We start from the raw sequence: 25,002 nt of genomic DNA, 5'->3' as shown, positions 1-25,002 counted from the left end.
CCTCTGTGCTATGAACCTGAAAAGGCTGTAAAATAGTGTATGTTTTAAAACAGAAAATTGTCTGACAAGACTGTCTCTTAACCACATGGCTAAGAAGTAAGCTGGGAAGACACCAGCTAATAGGCTGGGGGGGGGGAGGGAAGCACACTACAAAAATCCATCATTATTGCCTTATTTTCAGGAAAGAAAACTACTAACCATTCCTTTCGATTTTAAGGCAATGTTATGTAATTCCAGCAACAAAATGACCTGAAGACGGAGTAGGGAAATGTGTATGATACTCACAAAATCAACAGCAGTCTGCAGTGCAGCAGGCTGTAAAACACACTGGATGGATGGCTTCCCATCACCATGTTCTAGTGAAACAGCCAAACAGAACTTTGTCCCAGTTGCATATACTGGAGAAAACCCCATCCTTTAGGGACTGGTGTCAGTTCCAAAACCCTCCACCTGGCAGTCAGTACTCTTCTCTCATTCCAGGATTAACCAGAGATGGTCTCCAGGGAAATAATCACATCAATAACTAAAGTAATTGTATCTCTGAAAGGCCTGTCAACACAGATCATTAACTCATTTGGCTAGTGTTTACCAGTGCCTATGATGTGTGATACTAAACACACAAATGGACATTGTAGCCTGTACCTTGGGAGCTTATAAAGGTGATAAGAAATGCAAAGAAACTTCAGGGTAAATACTGAATTAAGCACTGACTTTTATTGCTTCTCTCCCCCTCCCAGTATGCCATTAAAATGACAGTATCAGAAGTTTCAAAAGTGTGTTAAGCCCCAAAGAGTAGGAGACAGATGGGGAAATAATAGGGGCCCAGAGGTTTCAACCAATCATTGAAATATGGAAAGGAGATATAAATGTGACCTGTGGGGTATATTTAGCAAAAGAAAGACGGCCAGATACAAGGCAAGGTTCTGAATACAGGGAGGATGGCTGAAAAGCCTTCCAGTAGGAGGGTTGGCATTTACCAGCAGCAGAAATCCCAGGGACTACAGCTAAATGAGAACACACATGCACGAACACATGTAGGTACACACACACACACACACACACACACACACACACACACACTACATTCTCACTGTGTTAAAAATACAGAAATTTAGCAAAGGTCATACCTTTGGAGAAACTCTTAGCACAGCTTTAACACAACATGATGTAGTCAAAGCTATGATGTCATGAGGTAACAGCAATATTCTAGCTTTATTATAGTCTTAGGGCACCAATGTTCATTGTTAACCAAAACACTGTTATGTAGCATACTAGGGGGTCATAGCACCACTCAGCAGACTTGCATAAACCCTTGAGGTGTCAACAACTCCCCTTGAACTTAAAAAGAAGTCAGAGCCAGCAAATCCGTTGATTTTCACGTAAGAGGAGAGTATTTCCAGTCTCCACCTATATCTTTGCATTATGAAACCAGCCCATCTCTTCACTCAGTTTTATTACTGATTCCACATCTACCCTCTGAACTGCCTCTCAGAATTCCACTTCATGGTCATTAGACAGTTTAGAACCCTCTAACAAGAAAGAGACAGAAGGTGACTAGAGAGATGGCTCACCAGTTAAGAGCACTGACTGCTCTTCCAAAGGACCCAGGTTCCATTCCCAGATCCCACATGGCAGCTCACAGCCATCTGTAACTCCAGTTCCAGGAGATCCCACACTGTCTTCTGGCCTCTGATTGCAACAGACACACATAGGGTGCACATGCAGGCAAACACTCATCCACATGAAATAAAAATAAATAAACCTTTATAAAAAGACATAAAAGATCAAATAGATAAGAAGGAAGATGTTGGGCACTGGAAATAGTAATAGTACAGAGAATAAATGATTATACACATCAAGGTAGAAGAAGATAGAGTTCCTGTACTAAGAGAAGAAGTACAGCGTTCTACCCTTTAACAGAAGAGATAAGAAGAACACCATGAAACTGTTTGAGGCTTTCCCTAGAACTAAACAGATGAGACTTCAGATTAGCAAAGATAACCAAGTATGCTGTGGAACAGATTTTAAAAACACAACAGTGCAAAACTCCAGGGTACCCAAGACAAAGTGAGCAGCCCAATGATTCCAGGAAGACAAGAGGTTTTCATGAAATGAATCAGAAAACCAAGTCAGCCTCAGACTCTAGAGGCTGGAAGACTAGATGCCTGCATCCTCCCCAACACAGCCCCACCCAACACAACCCCACCCAACACAACCCCACCCAACACAACCCCATCCAACACATGCGTGCAGCACACACACACACAGTCAGTTGAGGGAAAGAGCTAAAGACTCATTTGACACTTATGCGTAGATAAAGTCTAAATGTACAACACAAAAGTGAAAAAGAAAAGACCAAAATATATCATATGAAATTTTGTCAATTAAAAACATGAACTCTTCACTCACAGAAGTGGGGGGACTACTTTACAGTAGTAGACTTTGGAAATGTCTGTGCACCACCCTGAATCAAAAAAATAAAAAGTAGAGCTAGATATATGGCATACACATGGTACACAGACTCACATGCAGGCAATATACCCATTCACATAAAATACTAAATAATCAAAATCTTAAAAACAAATACATTTTAAAGAAGCCGTTTGAAGAGTCATAGCCAACACACATGCTGAGTTGTTAGCATCCCTTTCTGATGTTAAACACAAATGTTTAGAAGGAAAGGCCTCAAGTGCATTGATGGTTCTAGACTACACATTATGAGCTATCCCTCACTTATCCGGTGCAGTTTTTACCTTCGGCCAGTTCATACAGTGAGGAAGCCCTTACTTGACTAGCTTCCATACTGGGGACACATTTGATATATGTCCTGATTTTACAAGGTGTAGAAGATTGTTTTAACCTGAATTTTAAAGTTCCTAACACTTTTTCCAAATTTATTACCGCATAAATGACAAAAATATTTTGTGTGTGCAAGAAAATTCATTTGTGTGTGCATGCATGCAGTCATTATGAATATGTAACTAAGGTACAAAATGTGATATTATTATATTGTTAAATATCACCCAAAATAGTGTGTGTGTGTGTGTGTGTGTGTGTGTGTGTGTGTGTGTGTGTGTGTGTGTCATTTGAGATCTACCTGCTTGGCCGTTTTCAAGCATACAATACACTTTTAATAAATACACTGACCATGCCTGTCTTGGATCTCAGAATTCACCCATCCCACTGAAACTTTACACCGTCTGCCCAACAGCTCTCATTCTCCCTCCTGCTGTATACAATTTTAAGGAGAAAAGATTGATATGAGCTTTGTTAATGCTGAGCCCACCTAGTATATTTTAGTAAATCACTATAGGGCCCCCTGTACCCCTCACTTTGAAGTAACCTCACCTCTTAGTCATCTTTTCCAATCACAAATTTCTTTTACACATATCTTGAACGATGTCTAACTCCACTCCTAGTTCAAAATGGATTCAGATACTGAAGAAACTGTTAAGTATGAGAAAATGGCAACTAGGCCTGCATACATGACCTCAGTTGAAAATTATTTTATGTTCCAGGACAATGGCTTGACAGGTAAATTCAATCTCCAGAACCTGGGTAATCAGTTTCCTATGATGAGGACGGAAGTCGAGACAGGACAATCACTGGGAAGCGACACATCAGTTATCCTGAAGTGTGCTTCCTGGCAGAAGGAGAGACATCGCCTCGAAAACATGGAAAGACGGAAGCAACTCCCCAAGTTATCATCTGACCTTCACACACAGGCAATGACACACACCCACACTCACAAGCCCACCCCCCCTCACACACACACATTAATCATAAGAATTGATAACATGTGTAAAACCTTTTATAAATAAAGTTACTTTGTGTTTTCTCTAGGGACTGAGAACACTATGGTTTGGTTTGGTTTGGTTTGGATTGGACTGGGTGGTAGTGATGTTGGTAGTGGTTTTTCTGGTTTTTGGTTTTCTTTTCTTAGACTGCTCTCTTACAAAAGCAAGGGCATTAGAAACTTATTGCTGGGATGACTTTTCTCCAGGTGCAATAAACTCAACCCATAGATGTTTGCCAGGTCTCCCTATAACTTGTCAGAAGTGGTGTGATACTTCTCTAGTTGGAAGTGTTAGAGTTTCTGCAAACCCAGGGATCTGGCCATTTTCTTCCTGCCAGATCAGTCATCAAGATGCACACAGGACTGGCTTGGGTACTTTAAGCTCCTGGGCTTAAAGTCTGCATTCACATGCAGGAGCAAACAACAACCCCCATGCCCTTCCATCCACTCTGAAAGCCACACGACTATCCTTCCTTCCAGACTGTGCCTCTTCAGCCTCTCCGTTTGCTGCAGGAAGCTTGCTCCCAGTGGAAGAAGTGATGTCTGTCAAGATAACCAGCATAGTGTGGTAGAATATTTTTTAAGGTATGTGGCTTTTGTTTATGCAGCATTTGTTTAACTCTGTGAAGCTGTGATTCTTTGTCTGTCTAAAACACCTGATGGTCTGATAGAGTTGAACAGGCCAATAGCAAGGCAGGAACAAGGATAAGCGGGGCTGGCAGGGGCCCACAGTCGGAGAGTCACCCAGCCACCCAGCCAGCTATGGAGTAAGAAGGAAAGTAAAGATAATATAGAAGAAAGATAAAAGTCCAGAGGGGAAAGGTAGAGGGGTTAATTTAAGATTTTAAAAAAACTGGCTAGAAACAAGCCAAGCTAATGACAGGCATTCATGACTAAGAATATGCCTCCATGTGTAATTTATTTGGGGGCTGTGTGGTGGGCCCCCCCAAAAAAAACCAAAAGAGCAAAAACAAACATCTACAGCATAGGGCTGGAGAGATGGTTCAGCAGTTAAGAGAACTGACTGTTCTTCCAGAGGACATGGGTTCAATTCCCAGCACCCACGTAGCAGCTCACAACTGCCTGTAATTTCAGTTCCAAGGGACCTGATACCTTCACACCAATGCGCATAAAATAAAGTTAAATAAATAATGTTTAAAAAGATGTCCAGAATATCTATCATTGTAAATAGTCATCTTTGCGTGTGTCTATGCCAGCATGGTGCTGTCAGTTTCTCAAACGGCTCCAGCCACCTTGCCCTCTCCAATGAGTCCTTTGATAAGCTTCACATGAGCTATCCTTTTCTGAGGTTTTCACAAGCATGCTTGTATACACCAGTAAAGTGGAAGGTCATTGACAATCCTCCAGGCTTTTTATTCATTTGCCTTTTGAAACACACATGCCGTATCCCACAATTCAGTACTTTAGTTCTTGTAGATTTGTTACATGCCATCCAACCAAACTTGTGTGACTCATCAGCATTTCCTGGTTTGGTCCAATATGCTATGTATTTATGAACAGGTTAAACTAGACTAGGCTCAGGCACTTATCAAAAGGCCAGTTTAAGTTGGGGTTAGGCCACGATAGGCATTTATCAACAGGCATAGCTACTTCCATGGCCAGGGTGGGGCAGCAGGCAAAAAATGCAGGTGGGTTACTCAACGAGAAGACTTTTGTCATTAGTAACTTGACTCTGTCATATGAGTTTAAAATGTGGGAACTTGCCCGACTTTTCTGGCCCTTGGTTTCTTGTACTATACATTCAATGACTGGTCTCCTGAACTATACAATCAGCGATGTTGAGAAGATGAGATGAACCATACATGTCAGCTGCTTACTGCAGAGTCACACACAGAGCAAGTTCAACACTTGCTTGCCATATCTGATAACTCACCTAGGAGGCAGTTCCTCCCATTTACATTCCCTGAGGTGAGCAAGAATCTTCCCCTCTTCCCCCCTTGGGGTGTCTACATCACTACCCCACTATTTTTCACTGACAGGTTTTCATGTTCTGATTGGCCGTGCCCCCACAAAATACATCTACTGAAGCCGTAACCCTGGTGTGACTTCAGGGAAACCAATAGAGTGCTGTGATGTGATAAGAAAAGGGAGAGACACCTGAAGGATCCTTGGCTTCACTTCTCCACTCCAACACACGTGTAGAGGAAAGGCCGTGTGAGGGCAAACTGAAATAAGGCATCATCTGCAAGGTAAGTAGATGCCCACCCTTCCTCACTGTGATCTTGATCCTCTAGGCTGCAGAACTGTGAAAAATAAGCTCCTGCTGTTTACACTGAAAAAGTGAGAGAGAGAAACCCAACACCCATTACTTGGGTTTCCAGAAAGCTATGATGCTGAATCTTTGGGCCAGAATAAACCACTGACTATCTAGGTGACCTGCTGCCATGTCTCCTCAGTCACCATCGTATGAGTCACCTTTCCAATGCTTAGGTAGTAAACTTACCCAGAAACAGTACAAGCCTACCAATATCTTTAACCTATTGACCAAAGGCCTTCTGACTGTATATTAATCTACTAGTTCCCTACAAGGGGTTTACTGTTCCCTTTGGCTTGCTTCTCTTTAGGTGTGTTTCCCTGATTCTCGTGTCATTTTATCTACGATTAAAAGCAGCTGTTTCTGGATTATAGCTTACACTCTCCCTGCTGATTCTTTCCCGTATCTGCACCCCTTACTTATGGTGAATCATTTACTCTCCCACCAACAGTGAGTTAGAAGGACTGGGAGACAAGTGAGGTGCTCAGGAGAGTGCCAGCCCCCAACACCAACCTCTCAAATACCTTCCATGGGCTGGGCAGAGGCCACATCAAATGTGACCAAAGGTTCGGTGTCATAAAACAGAAAAAGACAAAGGGTCAGCTCTAAATCACAAGACCCATAGAAAAGAGGCAGCCACTCCAAGAGCTGCAGCTGTGTGTTACCAAGAAAAGTGTGCCAAGTACTATTGCCAAGTCTTCGAGAAGCCTGACATCTAAACGATGACAGAATTGTTTTACTGTTGGTGACTAATTATAATCAAAACAAAAACTTACTGATCATGCTAAATAAAACTCATTATATGAGAACATGATCTCTGAGCCACTTTTTTCCTATGGGTCTCACTTTAACATGCTGAATAAAGTGATGGGTGAGAGCTGGCAAGATAGCTCAGAGGGTAAAGCACTTGCTGTGTCAACATGAACACCTGAGTTCAAATCCCTATAGTCCATGCAATGTTGGAGGTAGTAGTGCCCCTAACATGAGACTGGAGGCAGAGACAGGAGAATCCCCCAGAAGTTTACCAACCAACTAACCTGACCTACACAGTGGCAAACAAGAGACCTTGTGCCAAACAAGGTGGAAAGTGAGAACGGACATCAGAGGTTGTCCTCTGATCTCCACACGCATGCATAGCACATGAGCACCTACACTAACATAGGCACACATATACACACACACACACACACACACACATCTTCAAATGACGGCTCAAGGTTCTCACTGCTCTAATAATTTGAAGTGCTCTACTAGGTCTAGGATCCCGCTTCCACATCTCAATATTATTGTCAAATCAATTATGAAACCAGGTTCTCCAATTAATATTTATTCAACAAACTTTATAGATTATTCCCTCTCGAAATTCCAAGCCTAGGTTCTGTTTCAATACAAAGAAAAATGTACATGAAATACTGAATCTCAGAATCTCATTTTTATCCTTTGTCGTGAAATAAAATGCAGAAAGGCAATCACACTGGCTAGCACACTCAAAGCTTTCCCAGTCCTTGCACACCATCTGGTGGCAGACTTGTCTGTGTATAACATGAAAGTGCTCAGTGAATGAGACAAATTGATCTTGAGGAGGAAGAAAGACTGAACATAGAATAAAAGGCATGGTGGACAAGGGAAGAATGACGCAAAGGTGGATATTAATATGTGTTAGGTGTGTGTCAGCTATGAGTAATATAAAAACTAAAAAGCTGGCCACAAAGAATCACATGATGGTCATTTGTGTAAAACTTTGAAGTTCTCAGTTCGAAGAAATTTCTCATAATAGTACTATTCATCCACCTATATGGCACAATAGCCTTTATTGAAAGGGAGGAACAAAAGAAAAAAGAAAGTTAGGATAAGTAGGCACTTTCTCAAATAAGAAACTTCAAAATCACACACACACCGAGAGAGAGAGAGAGAGAGAGAGAGAGAGAGAGAGAGAGAGAGAGAGAGAGAGAGAGAGAGAGAGAGAGAGAGAGAGAGAGAGAGACAGACACAGCAGTGGACACCTGTGATCCCAAAACTTCAAAGGTGGAGACAGGAATTCAAGACCAATATAAGTGATATGAGACTCTGTCTCCAAAACAACAATAAAAATTCTTTTTACTTCAGTACAGCTATACAGTATTAGTGGATTAAGAATCTTTAGCCACCAAGAAAATAAAGGGAGAGAGGAAGGGAGGGAGGGAGGGAGGGAGGGAGGGAGGGAGGGAGGGAGGGAGGGAGGGAGGGAGGACTATATCAAAAGACTGGATAAGCCTGTAGTGGATGGGATCATGTCATCCAAAAATTTATATGCTGAAGTCCTAAACTCTAGAACCTCAGAATTTTACCTTATATATGAACAGACTTGCAGATGAGAAAAATCAGTTAAAATGAAGGCATACCAGTATGACTAGAGGACTCATAAAATCAAACAGTTTGAGCTCAGAAGCACACTTGCACGCTGTCATGTGAAGATAAAGACAGACTGTGGTGACAGAAAAGGCTGTCAGCAAACCCTAAGGACCTGGGAAAAAGGACACAGCACAGATTTTAGTTTCCAGAGGAACCAATCCTGACCATGCCTTCCAGTCCGCAAGGCCAAAAGTCAGTATTTCTGCTGCTTGCATCACCTAACTGTGTTTCTTGGCAACAGCAGCTTACCAGACTAATCAAAGTCTGTCTCTCACTTAGAATTTTACAAAGTTTTTGTTTTTTTCTGTTTTAAAATTATTGCTGGGCAGTGGTGATGCATGCCTTTAATCCCAGCACTCAGGAGACAGAGGCAGATGAATCTGAGTTCAATAAAGGCCTACCAAGGGAGTTCCACGACAACCAGGGCTGTACAGAGAAACTCTGCCTCAAAATAAATAAAAAACTTATTTTTCTAGTTGGTTGTAAGTCAACCTCATAAAAGAAAATCAGCCAAATTCCTGAGATAAAAATCAATAGATTCCATTCAACTTAGCAAATATTTATTATCTACCAGAATGACATATTTTTAACTGGAATAACCACTCATTTCCTAGACTTATAAAATGAAAAGAACATTTATTAGATTTTATACAAACAATTGCATCTTAAAACTTAAGTTCTTAAGGGAAACACTCCTCCACTGCAGGTGGGAGTGCCAACTTGTACAACCACTTTGGAAATCAGTATAGCATTTCCTCAGGAAAATGGGAATCAGTCTACCACAAGATCCAGCAGTTCCACTCTTAGGCATATACCCAAAAGATGCATATTTATAAAACAAGGACATTTGTTCAGCTATGTTCATAGCAGCACTATTTGTAATAGCCAGAACCTGGAAGCAACCTAGATGCCCCACAACTGAAGAATGGATAAAGAAAATGTGGTACAGTTACAAAGTGGATTAGGACTCAGAGGAAAAACACAATGGAATCTTGAAATTTACAAGCATATGGATGGAACTAGAAGAAACCATCCTGAGTGAGGTAACCCAGTCACAAAAAGACACAGTATGTACTCACTCATATATGGATATTAGAGATAGAGCAAAGGATTACCAACATACAATCTACACTGCCAGAGAAGCTAGGAAACAAGGAGGACCCTACAAGAGACATACATGGTCCCACAGAGAAAGGGAAACAGACAAGATCTCCTGAGCTAACTGGGAACATTGGGGGAAAGGAGAGAGAGTTAGGAGAAAGAGAATGGGAGAAGAGGAGGGGAGAAGGGGACATGAGGGGGCAGGAAGATTGATTCAGGCGAAGAATAGAGGAGAGCAAGAAAAGAGATACCATAATGGAGGGAGCTATTATAGGCGAATCTGGCACTAGGGAAATGTCCAGAGATCTACAAGGATGACCCCAACTTACAATCTAATCAATAGTGGAGAGGCTATCTTAAATACCCTTCCCCAATAATGAGATTAATGACTACCTTATATGCCATCCTAGAGCCTTCATCCAGTAGCTGATGGAAGCAGAAGCAAACACTCACACCTAACCAATGAGCTGAACTCTGGAATCCAGTTGCAGAGAGGGAGGAGTGATGAGCAAAAGGGTCAAGACCAGGATGGAGAAACCCACAGAAGCAATTGACCTGGGGAGCTCATGGACCCCAGACTGATAGCTGGGAAACCAGCATAGACTGTTCCAGACACCCTGAACCTGGGTGTCAGTTAGGAGGTCTGGTTAATCTATGGGGCCTCTGGTAGTAGATCAGTATTTTTTGTGAGCTATCATGTGTATTGGTGTGGGCTTTTGGTGATGCTGACATATTTGAGACATTCTGCTCAACACCCATTCTGTGGGTATCAAGACATTACCCACACTCCTATAAGTAATCCCAATAAAATGCATCAGTTCAAAAAAAGTTTTCAAAAATATAAATATTTGGGGGTGTTTGTTTCTGGTTTTGTTTTTTCTTTTAGTTTTTTGAGACGGTTTCTCTGTGGAGCTCTGGCTGTCCTGGAAATCACCAGGCTGGCCTCAAACTCAGAAATCTGCCTGTCTCTGCCTCCTGAGTGCTTGGATTAAAGATGAGAGCCATCACCACCCATACCTAAAAAGTACACTGCAAAAATTACCAACAGTAGCTGGGTGGTAGTGCACACCTTTAATCACAACACTTGGGAGGTAGAGGCAGGCGGATCTCTGTGATTTCGAGACCAGCCTGGTCTACAGAGTGAGTTCGAGGATAGCTAGGGCTACACAGAGAAACCCTGTCTCAAAAATAAAAATAAATACATAAAAAATTTTAAAGGTTATCAACAGTCTTTGTCCCATAAAATTCCTAGTAATGAATTTAGCCTTTTAAAAGAATCATGACTACATCTGTGATTTCTATTATTAGGTGGGACGTGGCACTGCACAGGGAAAAAAAAAAAACAGTGCTTCAGATGAATGCAGAACTTGCCCTTCATCTCCTCTCAGACATGCTCGCCCACAGTATGAAATTAATTGTCAGCAGCTCACTAGTTATTTCTGGAAGGAGCATTTGTTCTGAGTTTTTGGGATTTGGTTTTTGAAGACAGTCTCTCCAGTACACTGACCAGGTTGCCACTACATCCATGGGGCTAGAATAATATAAGTGTACATCATTGCATCCAATTCTTCTGAAATTCTATTCTATTCCTCAACTCGAAGGTCTCAAAAAAGGCATCTGATCCAGGCCCTCTGGTGTACATCACTAGTATTAGCACCAAAAGGGCCGAAGCAGGAAGTGCGTGGCAAGTGAAAAATCAGGTCTGAGGGTGCAGATCTATAATCTCAGCTAACGGGAAGGCCAGGCAGGAGATTGGCCCATTCAAGGTCAATCTGGACTACAGCAGATGCAATGATTTTTCACCATAGGCCTAAAAGATGAGGTTATTTAATCAAAGATGAATTGAAGGCTAACTAAGAATGATCAGAGTTTTGGGGCAGCCAGTGCCATACAGTGAGACACTATATCAAAAAATGAAGAAAAACAAATAATAAACAATAACAAAAGACAAAAAAGAAATACCATTCTAGAATAAGTACAGTCCAGGAATATTTCTGAATAACCAAACTTTTTTGCATATGAAAGTGAAATAAATCTACATTTATAGCTATATACCCAATTATATTAAGGAGCCAAAGATGACATCCCTGTTACTATAGCCTACTTATCAGTGATCAAATTAGAACATTTCCATCAACATAAATTTGCATGCTGATTGATAGCACAGACCAACCTTCTTTTGTGGCCTGACCACTATGATTTTGATAGATGCAAGTAATTATATCAACCCCAGCCAGTAAGAAAAACATGTTTTCTTATAAATCATTGATACTCAATAAAGACAACTTTCATCAGTGGTTCTCAACCTTCCTAATGCTTCGATCCTTTAATCTTCCTCATGTTATGGTGACCCCCAACCATAAAATTATTTTGTTGCTACTTCATAACTGTAAATTTCCACTGTTATGAATCATGATGTAAAAATCTAAAATGCAAGATATCTGATATGTGACCCTGTGAAAAGGTCATTTGACCCCCAAGGGTTTGTGACCCATAGGTTGAGAATCTCTGACATACACCAACTCCAAATTCTTCCATATTCAATCATGACACTCTTCATTTATCATGCTATTCTTTAGAAAATCAAAGCTCAATTTAAAAATCAAATGCAGCCAGCTGATGATTTGTTCATATCCAAGTTATGTCAAGAGCTACTAACTAAAACCGCATACAAAATTGGATGCTATCAGTATGGTTTCTAACACTTGGAATCATGGTGTTTCATTGTTTCATTATTGGGTTTTACCTCACTCATATTAATGGTTTAGTTCTCACAGCTGTGGTACCTAGAATGGTGGTCAGCATGGTGTGCTCAAAAAAAAAGTTATTCAAAATCCCAAGGTGGCAGCCTTTGGGACGGCAAATGCAAGCCTAGACTTAGAAATGCCTGTGGGAAAACTGAGGAGACTGAAGAGTCAGAGAAACCACCACAGTAGCAGCATCGACTGCAAAGGAAACTTAGCCATGGGCACTGAAAATGGAATGCAGAGCACCAAGGGGAGACAGTGGGATGCTTCGTTCAACTTAGGAAAACAGAATTTTAGACCATCCGTACCACATCTGTTTTCCACAGGTTAAGCAGTGATCATGGGGGACGGGGTTAATATGAGAATCAGTAGGAAAGACACATGAATGTCATGGTGTAGACAGTTAAGTCCACTCTGAGGGATACAGCTCAGTAGCAGAGGGGTTGACTAGCATGCATGATGTCCTGAGTTCAATCCCCAGTGTGCTGGGGGAGGAGGAGAAGACAGTTAAGTCCATGATCCCCTATTACATTTAGATCCCTCCCTAACTCCATCTTGACAGAGGAACAGCTTTGCACAGTGACAGTGTCACACGCTAACCCCTCCAAATCAGAGGCTGCAGACCTAGGCTGCGAACAAGCAGGAAGAACCACTAATTCGCTCCTCAGCTGAACCTCAGGTGAGGAACCCTGCTTGGCTCATCATTATGGGAGCATAGGTGAGAGTAGGAGCTTCTAGTCAAGCAGAAGGGAGTTTTCAGAGAAAGAGTAAAGTCACGATCTGCAAACCATGCTCAAATGTCCATCTCAAGTGTCTGTACTTTCGAAAAGGCTTTAATTTCCAAGCAGTACTCCCCATGGTGCAGGCAGCTGTACAGTAAATAAAAACTAACCAAAACCAGCTGGAGCCAGGCTTCAGGTTCATACACATACTACAAGCCCATGAGATGAGCCTGTGCGAGTAAACCACGGCAGAGACTGTGTGTAGATGCCCGTGCACGTGGAGGCTTGAGGCTGACCTTGAGGATCACCTTGGTGGCTCTACCATCATATATTCACTGAAGCAGGGTCTTCCAGTCAAACCCAAAGCTACCATGATATAACCTACCCCCTCATCATTTGTGTTGGGGCTCTGTTGTCTCCACCTGCCTACCCACATTCACAATGGCTCTGGGGATCCAGACTTTCTTTCTTTTGCTTGAATGGCAAGCTCTTAACTAGGGAGTCTTCTTTTCATTACATTTTTTTGGTTGGTTGGTTTTTTTTTTTTTTGTGGTTTTTCTAGACAAGATTTCTCAATGTAACAGCTCTGGCTGTCCTGGAACTCACTTTTTGTAGAGCAGGCTGGCCTCGAACTCATAGAGTTCCACCTGCCTCTGCCTCCCAAGTTCTGGGATTAAAAGTGGCACTACTGCCCAGCTTCAGTATTCTAAAAATGAGTATTTTTACCCTTATGTTTATAGCATCCAATGCTGTATTACCAACTTTATTCTTCTAGATAAATAACCTGTCAGTAAATCTACACATTTATCCAGCATCATTCTAAATGATGTTACCAATATATGCTAATGCTTTATTGTGGTTCAGAATAAAACCTAACATCTTGTATTTTTAAAATGAATTTTGAAAATAACTGGCATTTCTCAAAGGTCTCCAACTGTTTGGTTTTAAATGATAAATTTTAAGTTCATGGGAGCTGGGGTTTGGCCTTGTTTTTTTTATTTTAACTGTGTATTTATATAATTTATTTATCTTCCTCAGAATTTAGAAAATTATAGTGATGCTGAGGTTGAATTTGAATGAACTATAGAAATGATCCCTGAAAGTATAGTCGTTGAAGTTTAATTGGAATACTTTGTGCCTGCAGTACCCTGAGCCTATGAGAAGCCTCTATTTCTAATGCTAGTGGGCCTAGAAAAGCATCAAAACCCATCCAAAAGAGTTGGCACTCAAAAAAACAAACAAAAAAAGAGTTGGCATTCTTGCTAAGCAGAGATTTTACCAAATTACAGAGAAATAAAGAAAGCCAGCCAGAAAGAACACCCAAACTGTAAACTCCTGAAAAATGAAAATTAGAACCTGGCATGATGACTCAGCTCACACTTATAATCCCAGACCTCGGGAGTCTAAGAGAGGAAGAGGGTTACAAAGCCAAGGCCAGCCAGGGCTATACAATGAGTTCCAGGCTAACCTATCTAGAGTATCCACAGAAGAGACAGTCATTTTTATTCAGTAGTGTGGTCACCAGAAAGTTGTTCCAGTGGATGATTCCACCCATACACAGCACTAATTGGATACATTGGAACAAGAAGGAGGAAGAGGAGGAGGAGGAGGAGGAGGAGGAGGAGGAGGAAGGAGGAGGAGGAGGAGGAAGGAGGAGGAGGAGGAGGAAGAAGAAGAAGAAGAAGAAGAAGAAGAAGAAGAAGAAGAAGAAGAAGAAGAAGAAGAAGAAGAAGAAGAAGAAGAAAGAAGGAGAAGGAGACACAGAGAGGATACATTGTAGACATGTGAAATTCTCAAAGAAAAAAATAGTAATAAAGAAAAATTTAACTTCACAACTCTGTAGTGGGGAGTGTAGAATTAGAAAAACTACATTTGGATACTCAATAAGTTTCAGGCCTACATAGTGAGGCCCATTTCAAAACAAAACAAAACAAAATCAAAGCAGACTTGTGTAAAACATTAAAGAAGCCACACAGCCCTCCAGTAGGCACTCCTGCTAAAAGAAGAAAAAAGCAAAACCAGACAGTTCCAAACGAGAAGGGGTCACTGCATCTAAAAGCTCTGAGCCCTAGCGCCTCCCGGAATCTGACAGTCAATGTGAAGTGCACGCTGTGGGTAAGACTGACCACACTCCAGGTTCTCCTCCTCCTCCTTTCCAGTCTAAACAGCATGCTACTTCATGTCACGTTAGCTGTATAAAAACTAGATTCTCCCTGTGCTACTCTTCGTTTGGAGGCTTGTTCTCTGAGACAAGGTCCCATATAGCACAGGCTGACCTAGAATTTGCCGTGTAGAGGATGACCTTGAACTCCTGATCCTCCTGCACTTCACATTGACTGTCAGATTCCGGGAGATGCTAGGGCCCAGAGCTTTTAGATGCAGTGACCTCTTCTCAGTTGCAAACTGTCTGGTTTCTTTTTATCTTGGCAGAAGTGCCTGCTGGAGTGCTGTGTGTCTTCTCCAATGTTTTACACAAGTCTGCTTTGATTCTGTTTTTGTTTTGAGATGGGTCTCAGTATGTAGCCCCGGCTGGCCTGAAACTCTGACCCAAAAAACCCAGTAATACTCCCTGTCTTACACAACAAACACAGTCTGTTTCTTCACTTAAATGCAGAAGCATGTGTTCCTATGTCACCATTCCTTTCATATATTAAACAGTCATGCTCAAGTCTGCTGGCTTCACCTCGCCCCAGGCAAATAGCATCCTTTAGATATTTGACTACTCTAGTCATTTCATATAGGTAGAATTATAAACTGCTTTGTGACAGTTTGTTTCAGTTACTGCAATCTCAAGGTCCATCCATGCTAAAGAATTTATCAGGATCCCCTTCTTTTGAAGGTTGAATACTGTTCCCTCATAGCTACATTCATTCCTTATCCTTCAGAGGCTAAGCAGCTTCTATTCTACCTTATGATTATTGTAAATATGGTGTGGAACTATCTCTACTAGGTCCTTCGCTGAACTCATCAAAGCATGTACCCAGAAATGGAACAGTACATCGTAGATAATTCTATATTTAATGTCTAAGGACCTTCTATACTGTTTTTCATAAGTGGCTTCACTATTTTACCTGCTTGCCCACAATGCACAAGGGTTCCAAGCCCCTCATACTCTCGTCAGTATTTCTTCTTTTCTGCTTAAACACGATCATCCATGGCCTGTGGTACACCACCTGAAGGTGGCTTCAATGTTGAACATCTTTTATGAGTTTACCATTCCTTTGTATATAGTCTTCAGAGAAACAGCTACTTAAGCCATTTGCTTTTCTTCAGGGGAAAGTTTAACACTCCATCTGTAGATTTGCGGACTTTCTTGGTGTCAATAGTTATCTGGGATGTAGACTTGGACTTATGTCTTATGACCTCTTGGACATAAGATGCGGAAAGTTGAAGTATACGATGAATTCTAAGCATGATATCCTTTAAATAGTGGCATATGTTTATTTTCTGCCCACTTTGAGTCAATACAGTAATAGCCTACAGCTTCAGACAACAAGGAGGCACCGTGGCATAACTGTTCAGAGTTTATCAAGAATCATTTCTATGAAGTCACACAAGTTGACTGACATCTCCAGAGGACCACAGGAGGCTATACATGTTTTGTTTAACCGGTGCTGAAACAAAAATGAGGTAACAGTAACAGTGAGGTGATATTTTGTTTATGACCTAATAAAGCTTGCTTGAAGACAAGAGTGCAGAGCTAAGTCACTAGTTAGTCACACACCTAGTTAAGAGCTAAGCCACGCTGGGCGTTGGTGGTGCACGCCTTTAATCCCAGCACTCAGGAGGCAGAGGCAGGTGGATCTCTGTGAGTTCGAGGCCGGGCTGGACCGACAGCCTCCAAAACAATACAGAGAGACCCTGTCTCGTAAAACCAAAAAAAAAAAAAAAAAAAAAGAGCTAAGCCACTAGTTAGCCATAGAGGGCAGGCAGTGGTGGTCACATCTTTAATCCCAGCACTCAGGAGACAGAGGCAGAGGCAGATGGACCTCTGTGAGTTCAAGGCCATCCTGTGCTACATGAGAGTGACTAAGTCTAAAAGAGAAACAGAGCTCACACCTTTGATCCCAACACTTGGAATGGCATGCCTTTAATCCTTATACTAGAGGAATATAAAGTAGGATGTAGGGTGCCATATATAACGTGCATTCTTCCCACCAGCAGCCTTGGTCCCGTTGCCGCTTTAGCCCCCAAATAACACACGAGACACTATATTAATTATGAAGCTGTTGACCATTTGCTATTGTTTCTCATTCACTAGCTCTGACTTAATTATTGACCTATAATTACTAATATATATTTTTATAAGGACTTAAATTTCCAAGGATGCCCTCCTATGTGTCCTTTCCTCCTGGCGACGACTCTCTTCACTACATTCCCCAAAATCCTCCTAGACTCCTAGTCCCACCTATCTTGCTTCCCTATTGGCCAACAGTACTTTATTTAATCAACCAATAAGACAAGCACATATACACAGGACTTCCCCCATCAATGGGAGGATATAGAAATTTAGTGCAATCTGAGGTTTGGTGGAGACAGATGCAGTCCGGAGATGCAGTCTGAGGACAGGATTGCCCTTTTGGTCTGAGAACTGGCAGAGGTGAGAACTCTCTAGTGGCTGGCTGCTTTGCTTTTCTGATCTTCAACTTTAACCCCAATATCTGTCTCTTTGTTTGTTATTAAGACCAACTAGAATTCATGCAACATAACAGGGCCCCAGACTTTAGGTCCCCAGATCTTAGCACAATTGACCCCATGATGGAAGTACCATTCAAGCCATAAAAGTCAGCACATACTTGGTACCATCTGCCAAAATGAAAACAAAGAACTAATCCATCAAAGTCCATAGTTCTGGGAATGTCTTTCCGTGCACTAACCTTGTTCTTTGTCTCCTACAGTTCCGCTTCTGGCTAACTGTTCTTGCTACCTAAAGTGTGTCCACCCAAAATGCAGTTTTTGTGCTGAAAAGCTCACCCCAAGGAAGGCCCAGTGCCGCACTGGGATCCCCAACACCCAGTGTAGTCACTGGCTGACTAATAACGACTTTCAGTTATTCAAGCGGATCTTCTCTGGTGGATTTCCCACAGCAGTAACTAGAGCTGAGAGATGAAATAATCCAGCTAAGGTCACCCAACTGTAAACAATAAAACGGCAGCCAGGCAGAAGGGCAGGAGATTCCCCAGTTCTGAATCCTTTTTCCACTGTAGGTGTTTAGAGGATAGAACTAGATCCAGTGTGATACCACCAAGAACATCCTCTGTAAACTATTTTCCAAAATACAGACACTAGGAGCACCAACATATGGGGCAGCACACAAGTCCACAGCAGGAGAAGTAGTTGCTTTATGAAAAAAAAAAAAAGTGAGAAGAAGCCGCACTTGCATCATCATAAAAGTCTACAGTTTAGAACAGAGGCATTATCCTGGCTCTCCTAAAGAACTCCCAATGATGCTGAAACTCAGAGACACTCTGCACACTTGCACATCTATAAGTGTGTGCTGATACACCAGCCCAAGTTCCTGGTATGCCCAGTGGATCTATATATTTCTATAAATCCACTTGAAATTTTTTCAAAAAAGCAAAAAGAAACTACCGAGCATTTTGTGCACAAATCATGCCCCAATTTTCTAACCATAAGGCTCTACAGTGTGCTATATACTATGTACAGCCTTACTTGAACACTTCATTTTCCACATACTAGAGGCTTCAAGAAACGTAAGTGGCCTGGCCTCTCCAAGTACGAGAAGTCTTGACCTTATCTGGTAGTGAGGAGTAAGGTTGCTTAGCAACATAGAGGAAAATTGCTAGGAAGAGGATCCAGTGCAGAGCAGGCGTCACTGGGAGCCATGGCCTGCACTTTGTTTCCCTTGTCAATCATGGGTGGCGGCTGATCTCCACTTCTCATTCTGCTCTGCCCTATCTAGTTCACAGTGCCCACACTTTAATGGGCTGTTCTTCTCACTCTGCTGAGAGCCTGTACCATTTCCTGCAGAAGTAGCAATTAATACTCTAGGTATCAACCCACCAGAGTTAGCTTCTGAGGGAGAATTTTTAAAAAGAACTTTTAGAGAATTTTTAAGAAGAACTTCTAAAGAAAAAAACCTTAAGAGAGAGCCCTTAGAGGAGGAATTTTTGAGGAGGAATCTTAAAGTGAGCTTTTTGAGATAGAACTTTTGGGAAGAACATTTTTTGAAGAATAAAGAACCATAAGAAGAATGACAGGTGTATGACCTGATTCGTTTGCCCTCAGATCTTTTTAGCAAGCCCAATCCGCCTGTTGTAAGCCACCTGCCTGACCCCTCGTTATCACTCCTCACACATCACCTAGCTTAGAAAACAAACATACTTGAAAGTTTAGAATGTAAACCATCTCGAGGGGCTCTGTGTATAAGTTTATAGACTTTTACTGTTTGTGGGAACAGTATTTGTATTTGCCAAACATTCTCCTCTCCCAAAGCTAGTAACTCTTAGTTGTCTTTAATCAAGAAGAGGCTGGTCTGCAGAGCGAGACAAAGCCTGGAGGGGCTACTTCCAGAAGCCATCAGAGTGGTTGACTTTGGAAACAGTCCAAGAAAAGCACAAGGACAGAGTTAATTCCAGGCACACTAAAGTTGTGGTTGTCTAACCCAATTCCCAAATTCTAACAGTTCCTCTTCTAACTTTATGAACTGTCTATAGATTCCTGTGGACTATGTCCTATCCTACAATGAATGCATGCATAGATGTGTAAAACTAGCGCAACATGTGAACCCTCTAAGAAATTTGAAGTTGGTGGGTCCTGATTGTCTATAAAATCTAAATACTTCTAATTCCACAGGCAATAACTCAAGCCTGTGAACCATTCCTCCACATACTACGCTGCATTCCATGCAGCGTAATGCTACCAGAGTGAGCCTTATCACCCCTGGGCCCATTGGTTTCATGAAGAATGCAGGGAATGCAATGGAACACACTTGATGGCAAGTTTCTATGACAGGGAGTGGACGGGTGCTCCATCCAACCTTGTGCATTTGAAGACTAACAAAAACTACTTTGCACATTTCTCAAAAACAAACCAATGCACTGGAGATCCCTTTTTGAGTAAAACCAGGTTCCAGATTATGAACATAAAACACTACTTAGAGAAGAGTCATTGGTTACTCTCAGCCATTAAAATCACCACAGCAATATTGCAAGGAACAGTCAGTGTGTATGGACAAGTGGCTGTAGGTACAGTCCGTGTCATGACTGAGCTAAAGGTTAGGAAGTGGCAGATTCCAACACCACATGCCTAACTGTGACCTGAGGACTTTCCACCATCCTAGTATTCATACTTTCCAGCAATCTACTGTTGTCATCACATCTGTGTCATATGAAAGGGGCTGCTAATCACCAACACAAGCCTTTGAGTGATGGTCATATAGATACAGAACCCCAGAATCAGCACACCACAGATTGTTCACAAAAGACTACACATAATCTCACAGAATTTCAAATTGAATTTTAAGAAGCTGATAGGCAGTGAGATTAACCTCCTATACAAGAAATGGTTCAATCAACAGGAACATGGTGTGATCACAGTGTGTCTTAGGGTTTTATTTCTGTGAGGAGACACAGCAACTCTTGTAAGAGAAAAGATTTAATTGGGGCTGGCTTACAGCTTCTGAGGCTTACTCCATTATCACCATGACAGGAAGCATGGCAGCATGTAGGCAGACATGGTGCTGCAGAAGGAGCTGAAAGGTCTACATGCTGATCCACAGGCCACAGAAGGAGACTGTCCCACACTGGGTATGGCTTAACCTCAAAGCCCACCATCACAGTGACACACTTCCTCCAACGAGGCCACACTTCATAATAGTGCCACACCCTAGGGGCCAAGCATTCTGTAGTGCCATACTGTTGCAGGATACTTGATTGCACTGTGAAACCTGGGACTTCGTTAATAAAAAAGCAACCTTGGATCAGGGGGTGGAGCCAGCAACTAGTTGACAGGATTTAGCTATAGAGAGTACAGAGAAGCCAGGAAGACAGAAAAACACAGAGGAAGGAGCAGAGAGAGACTAAAAGCTTTGCAGTCTGTTTGGTTTGGGTTGGCTGGAGAAATGTTCTCTTACTGGGCCTACAGCCAAAAGGGAAGTAAGCAGGTTGCTTTTTGACCTCTCTTATCTAGCAGGTTTTCACCCCAACATCTGGTTCCTGAGTCTTTATTGGTAAAAAGAACAATAAAGAGTTAGTTAAAAACTATATTTGGCAGCAGCTACAGAGCCAGTGCAGGCTGAGGACTGAGCAGTGGAGTGCTTATAGAGAAGCTGCAGGGTCACAGACAGTAGTTAAAATATCAGTAGACTCAGGTGTAGCTGCTAAACCAATGGTAAAACACCACCATACCTACTCAAACCACCAAACAGTACAATAAGACAGGGCTGGGATGATAATCAGACAAAACAGACCCGGAATGGAGTCTACTAAAGCCTACCCGAAGACAGATGTGTTCATGGCTGGAAAAGGAGGCTTACCTGGAAGTATCTGTGAACATTATCTCCAAAAGAAATGTGTCTTAGTCAGTATTCTATTACTGTGAAGAGACACCACAACTCCAGCAACTCTTATATGTAACTGGGAGCTTGATTTCAGTTTCAGAGACCTAGTACATTATGATGGCAGTCCATCATGGCAGGTAGCATGGTGGCAGGGAGTATGCCAGCATGCAGGCATGGTGCGTGAGAAGTAGCTCAGAGCTACATCCTAATCAACAGGCCAAGAAAGAAAAAGAGACTGGCTTGTGCTTTTGAAACCTCAAAGCCCACCCCCAGGGACACACTTCCTCCAAGGACACACCTGCTCCAACAAGGCCACACTTCCTAATCCTTATAATCCTTTCAAATAGTTCCACTCTCTGGGAACTAAACATTCAAATATACAAGCATTCTTACTCAAACCACAACGACGGGTGTCCTCACATGAAATTTAGCTGCTAATGACATGTTTGCTTAGAGTGAGGATAGACGCAACCAATGAGCTAGAAATAACCTCCCATTACTGCTACTCTGACTCTACTTGCTCTCCAGAAAGGTTCTGACTCTTCCCCATAGAGACTCAAACATGTAGAACAACCAATGGGAGCATCATGTTCCACACAACCGTGTATTCACCAAGAAGTAGCCCATCATGTAGCCAGTATAATGCTGGGTACTTTCTTATGTGTTATACTGGTAGATCCACATGCCTATGCCACATATGACACTGAGGACAAAAACATACTGATATTAAGAGGTTGTCCCCACTCCACCCCGCCTGCCACTGAAGGGCTAGTTATTGAGCAAGATTTAACTCTTTTATGTTTATAAAATATACACAACAATGAAGGGTACTCTGGAAGAAATGGGGCATTTCTGGACTTTCTGAAAATACATGTAAAATCTGGATAATTATAACCATTGCTGTAGAGAAATGACTCTGAAATTACAGTAGGCTTTTTTTTAATTAATATAAAGTTTTACTATATAGCCCAGGCTGCCTAGAATTAGTGATCTTCCTGCCTCAGCCTCCTAAACACTGTATTTTCAAAGTTTTCTTAACTTACAAAAACCCTGAGAAGTAATGGTTTCTTGAAGATGACATTACCTAAGAATCATTTGCATAAGCTTTCATCATGGGGGATTATTTTCAACTAATTTAATTTCATTAAAGTCATCCCAGGACCAACTAGTTGGTAGTGCAGCAGGTTTCACACCCAAATTCCATTATTTGATTCCCTCTAGGGTCTTGTTTTGCTCTTATCATGTACAGTATGTATCTTAATCAGACCTGTTAAATACTCAAACTTCATGAAGTGTTTTCTGGGAGAAAGTCATAGATGTTGTCAAGCCCCTTTTTCTGGAAATGATCATTCCCTCCATCGCTCCACAGAAAGTATTTTCTCAGTTCTCTCCCTTGCCAAACACTCTAAATAACCACCTTAAAATGCAGCAACCTAACCTAATTTTAGTGATGTGTAATTGCAGAATAAATCATAAAGTCATTGGCATCCAAGAAATTAATTTTTAGCAGTTGGCAGTAAAGCTGGCATTTAATTATCAATCATGCACGGTATTAAAAATATGTCATTTTTCCACATTTAACAAAAAGGAATTTTGAGTTCTCCCCTGGTCAGGTCACTTTTGCTCACAGTCCTAAATTTTTTGCTTCTATATCCAAGACTCTAGAATAGGACATTTGCTACAAACATTTGCTATAAGCACAACAATTACTACAGAATTGGTCTATTCCAGTCTCTCAATTCTTATTAATAATATAAGTATCTTCACTAGTTATAAAAATAACTGAGAAGTTGGAAAAATAGTTCATTGGGCAAAGACACTTTCTACCATGCCTGGAGACATAAATAGACACACACACGGAGTAAGTAAATAAATAAATGCATAAATTAAATAAGCTTAGAAAAAATAAAATTTAAACACTAAGGGATTTTTTATATGTAATTCTTTTTTTTTTTCCTTTTTTATTTAAATTAGAAACAAGTTTGCTTCACATGTCAATCCCAGCTCCATCACCCTCCCCTCCTCCCCCACCCCCCCAACCAAGCCTCCCAATCCCCCACCCAATCCCCACTCCATTCCCCAAAGAGGGTGAGGCCTTCCATGGGGGATCTCCAGAGTCTGTCATTTCATTCAGGGCAGGACCTAGGCCCTCCCATTGGGGGATTTTTAAGCCTTATGTAACTTTGGCTAGATTTGGTTTGGTCTTTAAAAGACCAAACTTTCAACCCTGTAACTAGTTTATGGCAGAAGAGATTGCAGCAGTGTAAGTTTTATTTGTATGATTTTGATAATCTAATTGCACTATAATTTGCTTTCTCGCATGATTTAAAATGCACTTGTGATATCCATTTACAAATACGTCAGACTACCCCATATTTCAAGTTTAAAAAGGTTTTTATCCTAGATCTAAAGTGGCGTCTTGCAACTGATACACCATAAATGTCTTTTCCAAATGTGGTTTTCTTTTGGGGAGGGGGTTGTTTTTGTTGTTTTGTTTTGTTTTTGCTGTTTTTGTTTTGTTTCGTTTGTTCAAGACAGGGTTTTTTCATATAGCCTTGGCTGTCCTAGAACTCACTCTGTAGACCAGGCTGGCCCCCAACTCACAGAGATCCATCTTTCTCTGCCTCCCCAGTGCTGGGATTAAAGGCATGCACCACTGTCCATTGTCTTTTCCAAATGTTTATACAAGGCACCAGAACTGAAGCTTCCATACTGCACCCATGATGCTTCCAAACATCTCACTTTATTATTATGCTTAATAGGTTTAATGGTTTGGAATTCAATAATCCTAGACTGACTGATATAAAGCCATGCAGTAAGTATCTGTTGCTTGCATTTTCTTTCAAAGTGGCTTGTAGGCAAAGATAAATTCAAGTCTGTCTAAGTTGTAGGTGTGGTTGTCCAATGTACCTAGTAAAACAGAAGGCAAACATCACACTTTGGGAGCCTCAAATCAGGAACAGCTATTCATCCATATATAACTCCCTATATAATTTCTGCCATCAGAAACAGTGGAACTGTAGGCGAGGACTCTGCTTAGTACTTGACCCAATCAGGATTATCACATTGCTTATATCCCATACCTACAAAATGAGGACTGTCAAATTTAAAAATATGTTTTAGGCAGATCTTTTGAAATTTTACTCTCATTCAACATCCAAATGGCTACACTTTTTCTTGGGCTCTAACCATCTAGGGATTTGGGCATGTTGCTTTGTTTTCAGGGAGAGAAGGTAGTGTTTACTAAACACAACTCTTGTGTGTAGTCACACCAACTTCCTTGCAGGCCCCAAGACACATCTTGCTAGAATCCAGTTTGCTACCCAGCTCAGCTGTCCCCCTTTATGTCTGAAATACACTCCTCACCAGTCCAAACCTGTAACAACTTTTAAGACCCTGACCATACCTGTATTTAAAGATATTATTTAAAGATACCCACAGTTTAGGAT

The 25,002-nt window shown here is 41.5% G+C and overlaps 1 protein-coding gene across 4 annotated transcripts in view; it reads right to left on the bottom strand.

The window, feature by feature from the left end:
• Ap1s3 (adaptor related protein complex 1 subunit sigma 3) overlaps positions 1–25,002 on the bottom strand; it is a 55,831-nt gene that overhangs the window by 18,983 nt on the left and 11,846 nt on the right. For 3 of the 4 annotated variants that reach the window (XR_005879878.1, XR_005879879.1, XM_040753234.1), the window contains exon 1: positions 16,104–16,199. The exons of the other annotated variant lie outside the window; for it this stretch is intronic. Coding sequence is in view for 1 of the 3 variants with exons in the window: in XM_040753234.1 (XP_040609168.1) it covers positions 16,104–16,184 (81 nt within the window). In the remaining 2 variants the exon portion in view is untranslated. Of the gene's footprint in view, positions 1–16,103; positions 16,200–25,002 lie in introns of those variants that run through there. 4 annotated transcript variants of the gene reach the window in all.

The sequence above is a fragment of the Mesocricetus auratus genome, unplaced genomic scaffold (assembly GCF_017639785.1).
Source record: "Mesocricetus auratus isolate SY011 unplaced genomic scaffold, BCM_Maur_2.0 Super-Scaffold_100010, whole genome shotgun sequence".
Taxonomy (NCBI): Eukaryota; Metazoa; Chordata; class Mammalia; order Rodentia; family Cricetidae; genus Mesocricetus; species Mesocricetus auratus.
Note: the sequence above shows the minus strand (reverse complement) of the source record. Positions and strands in the feature narration are given on the sequence as shown.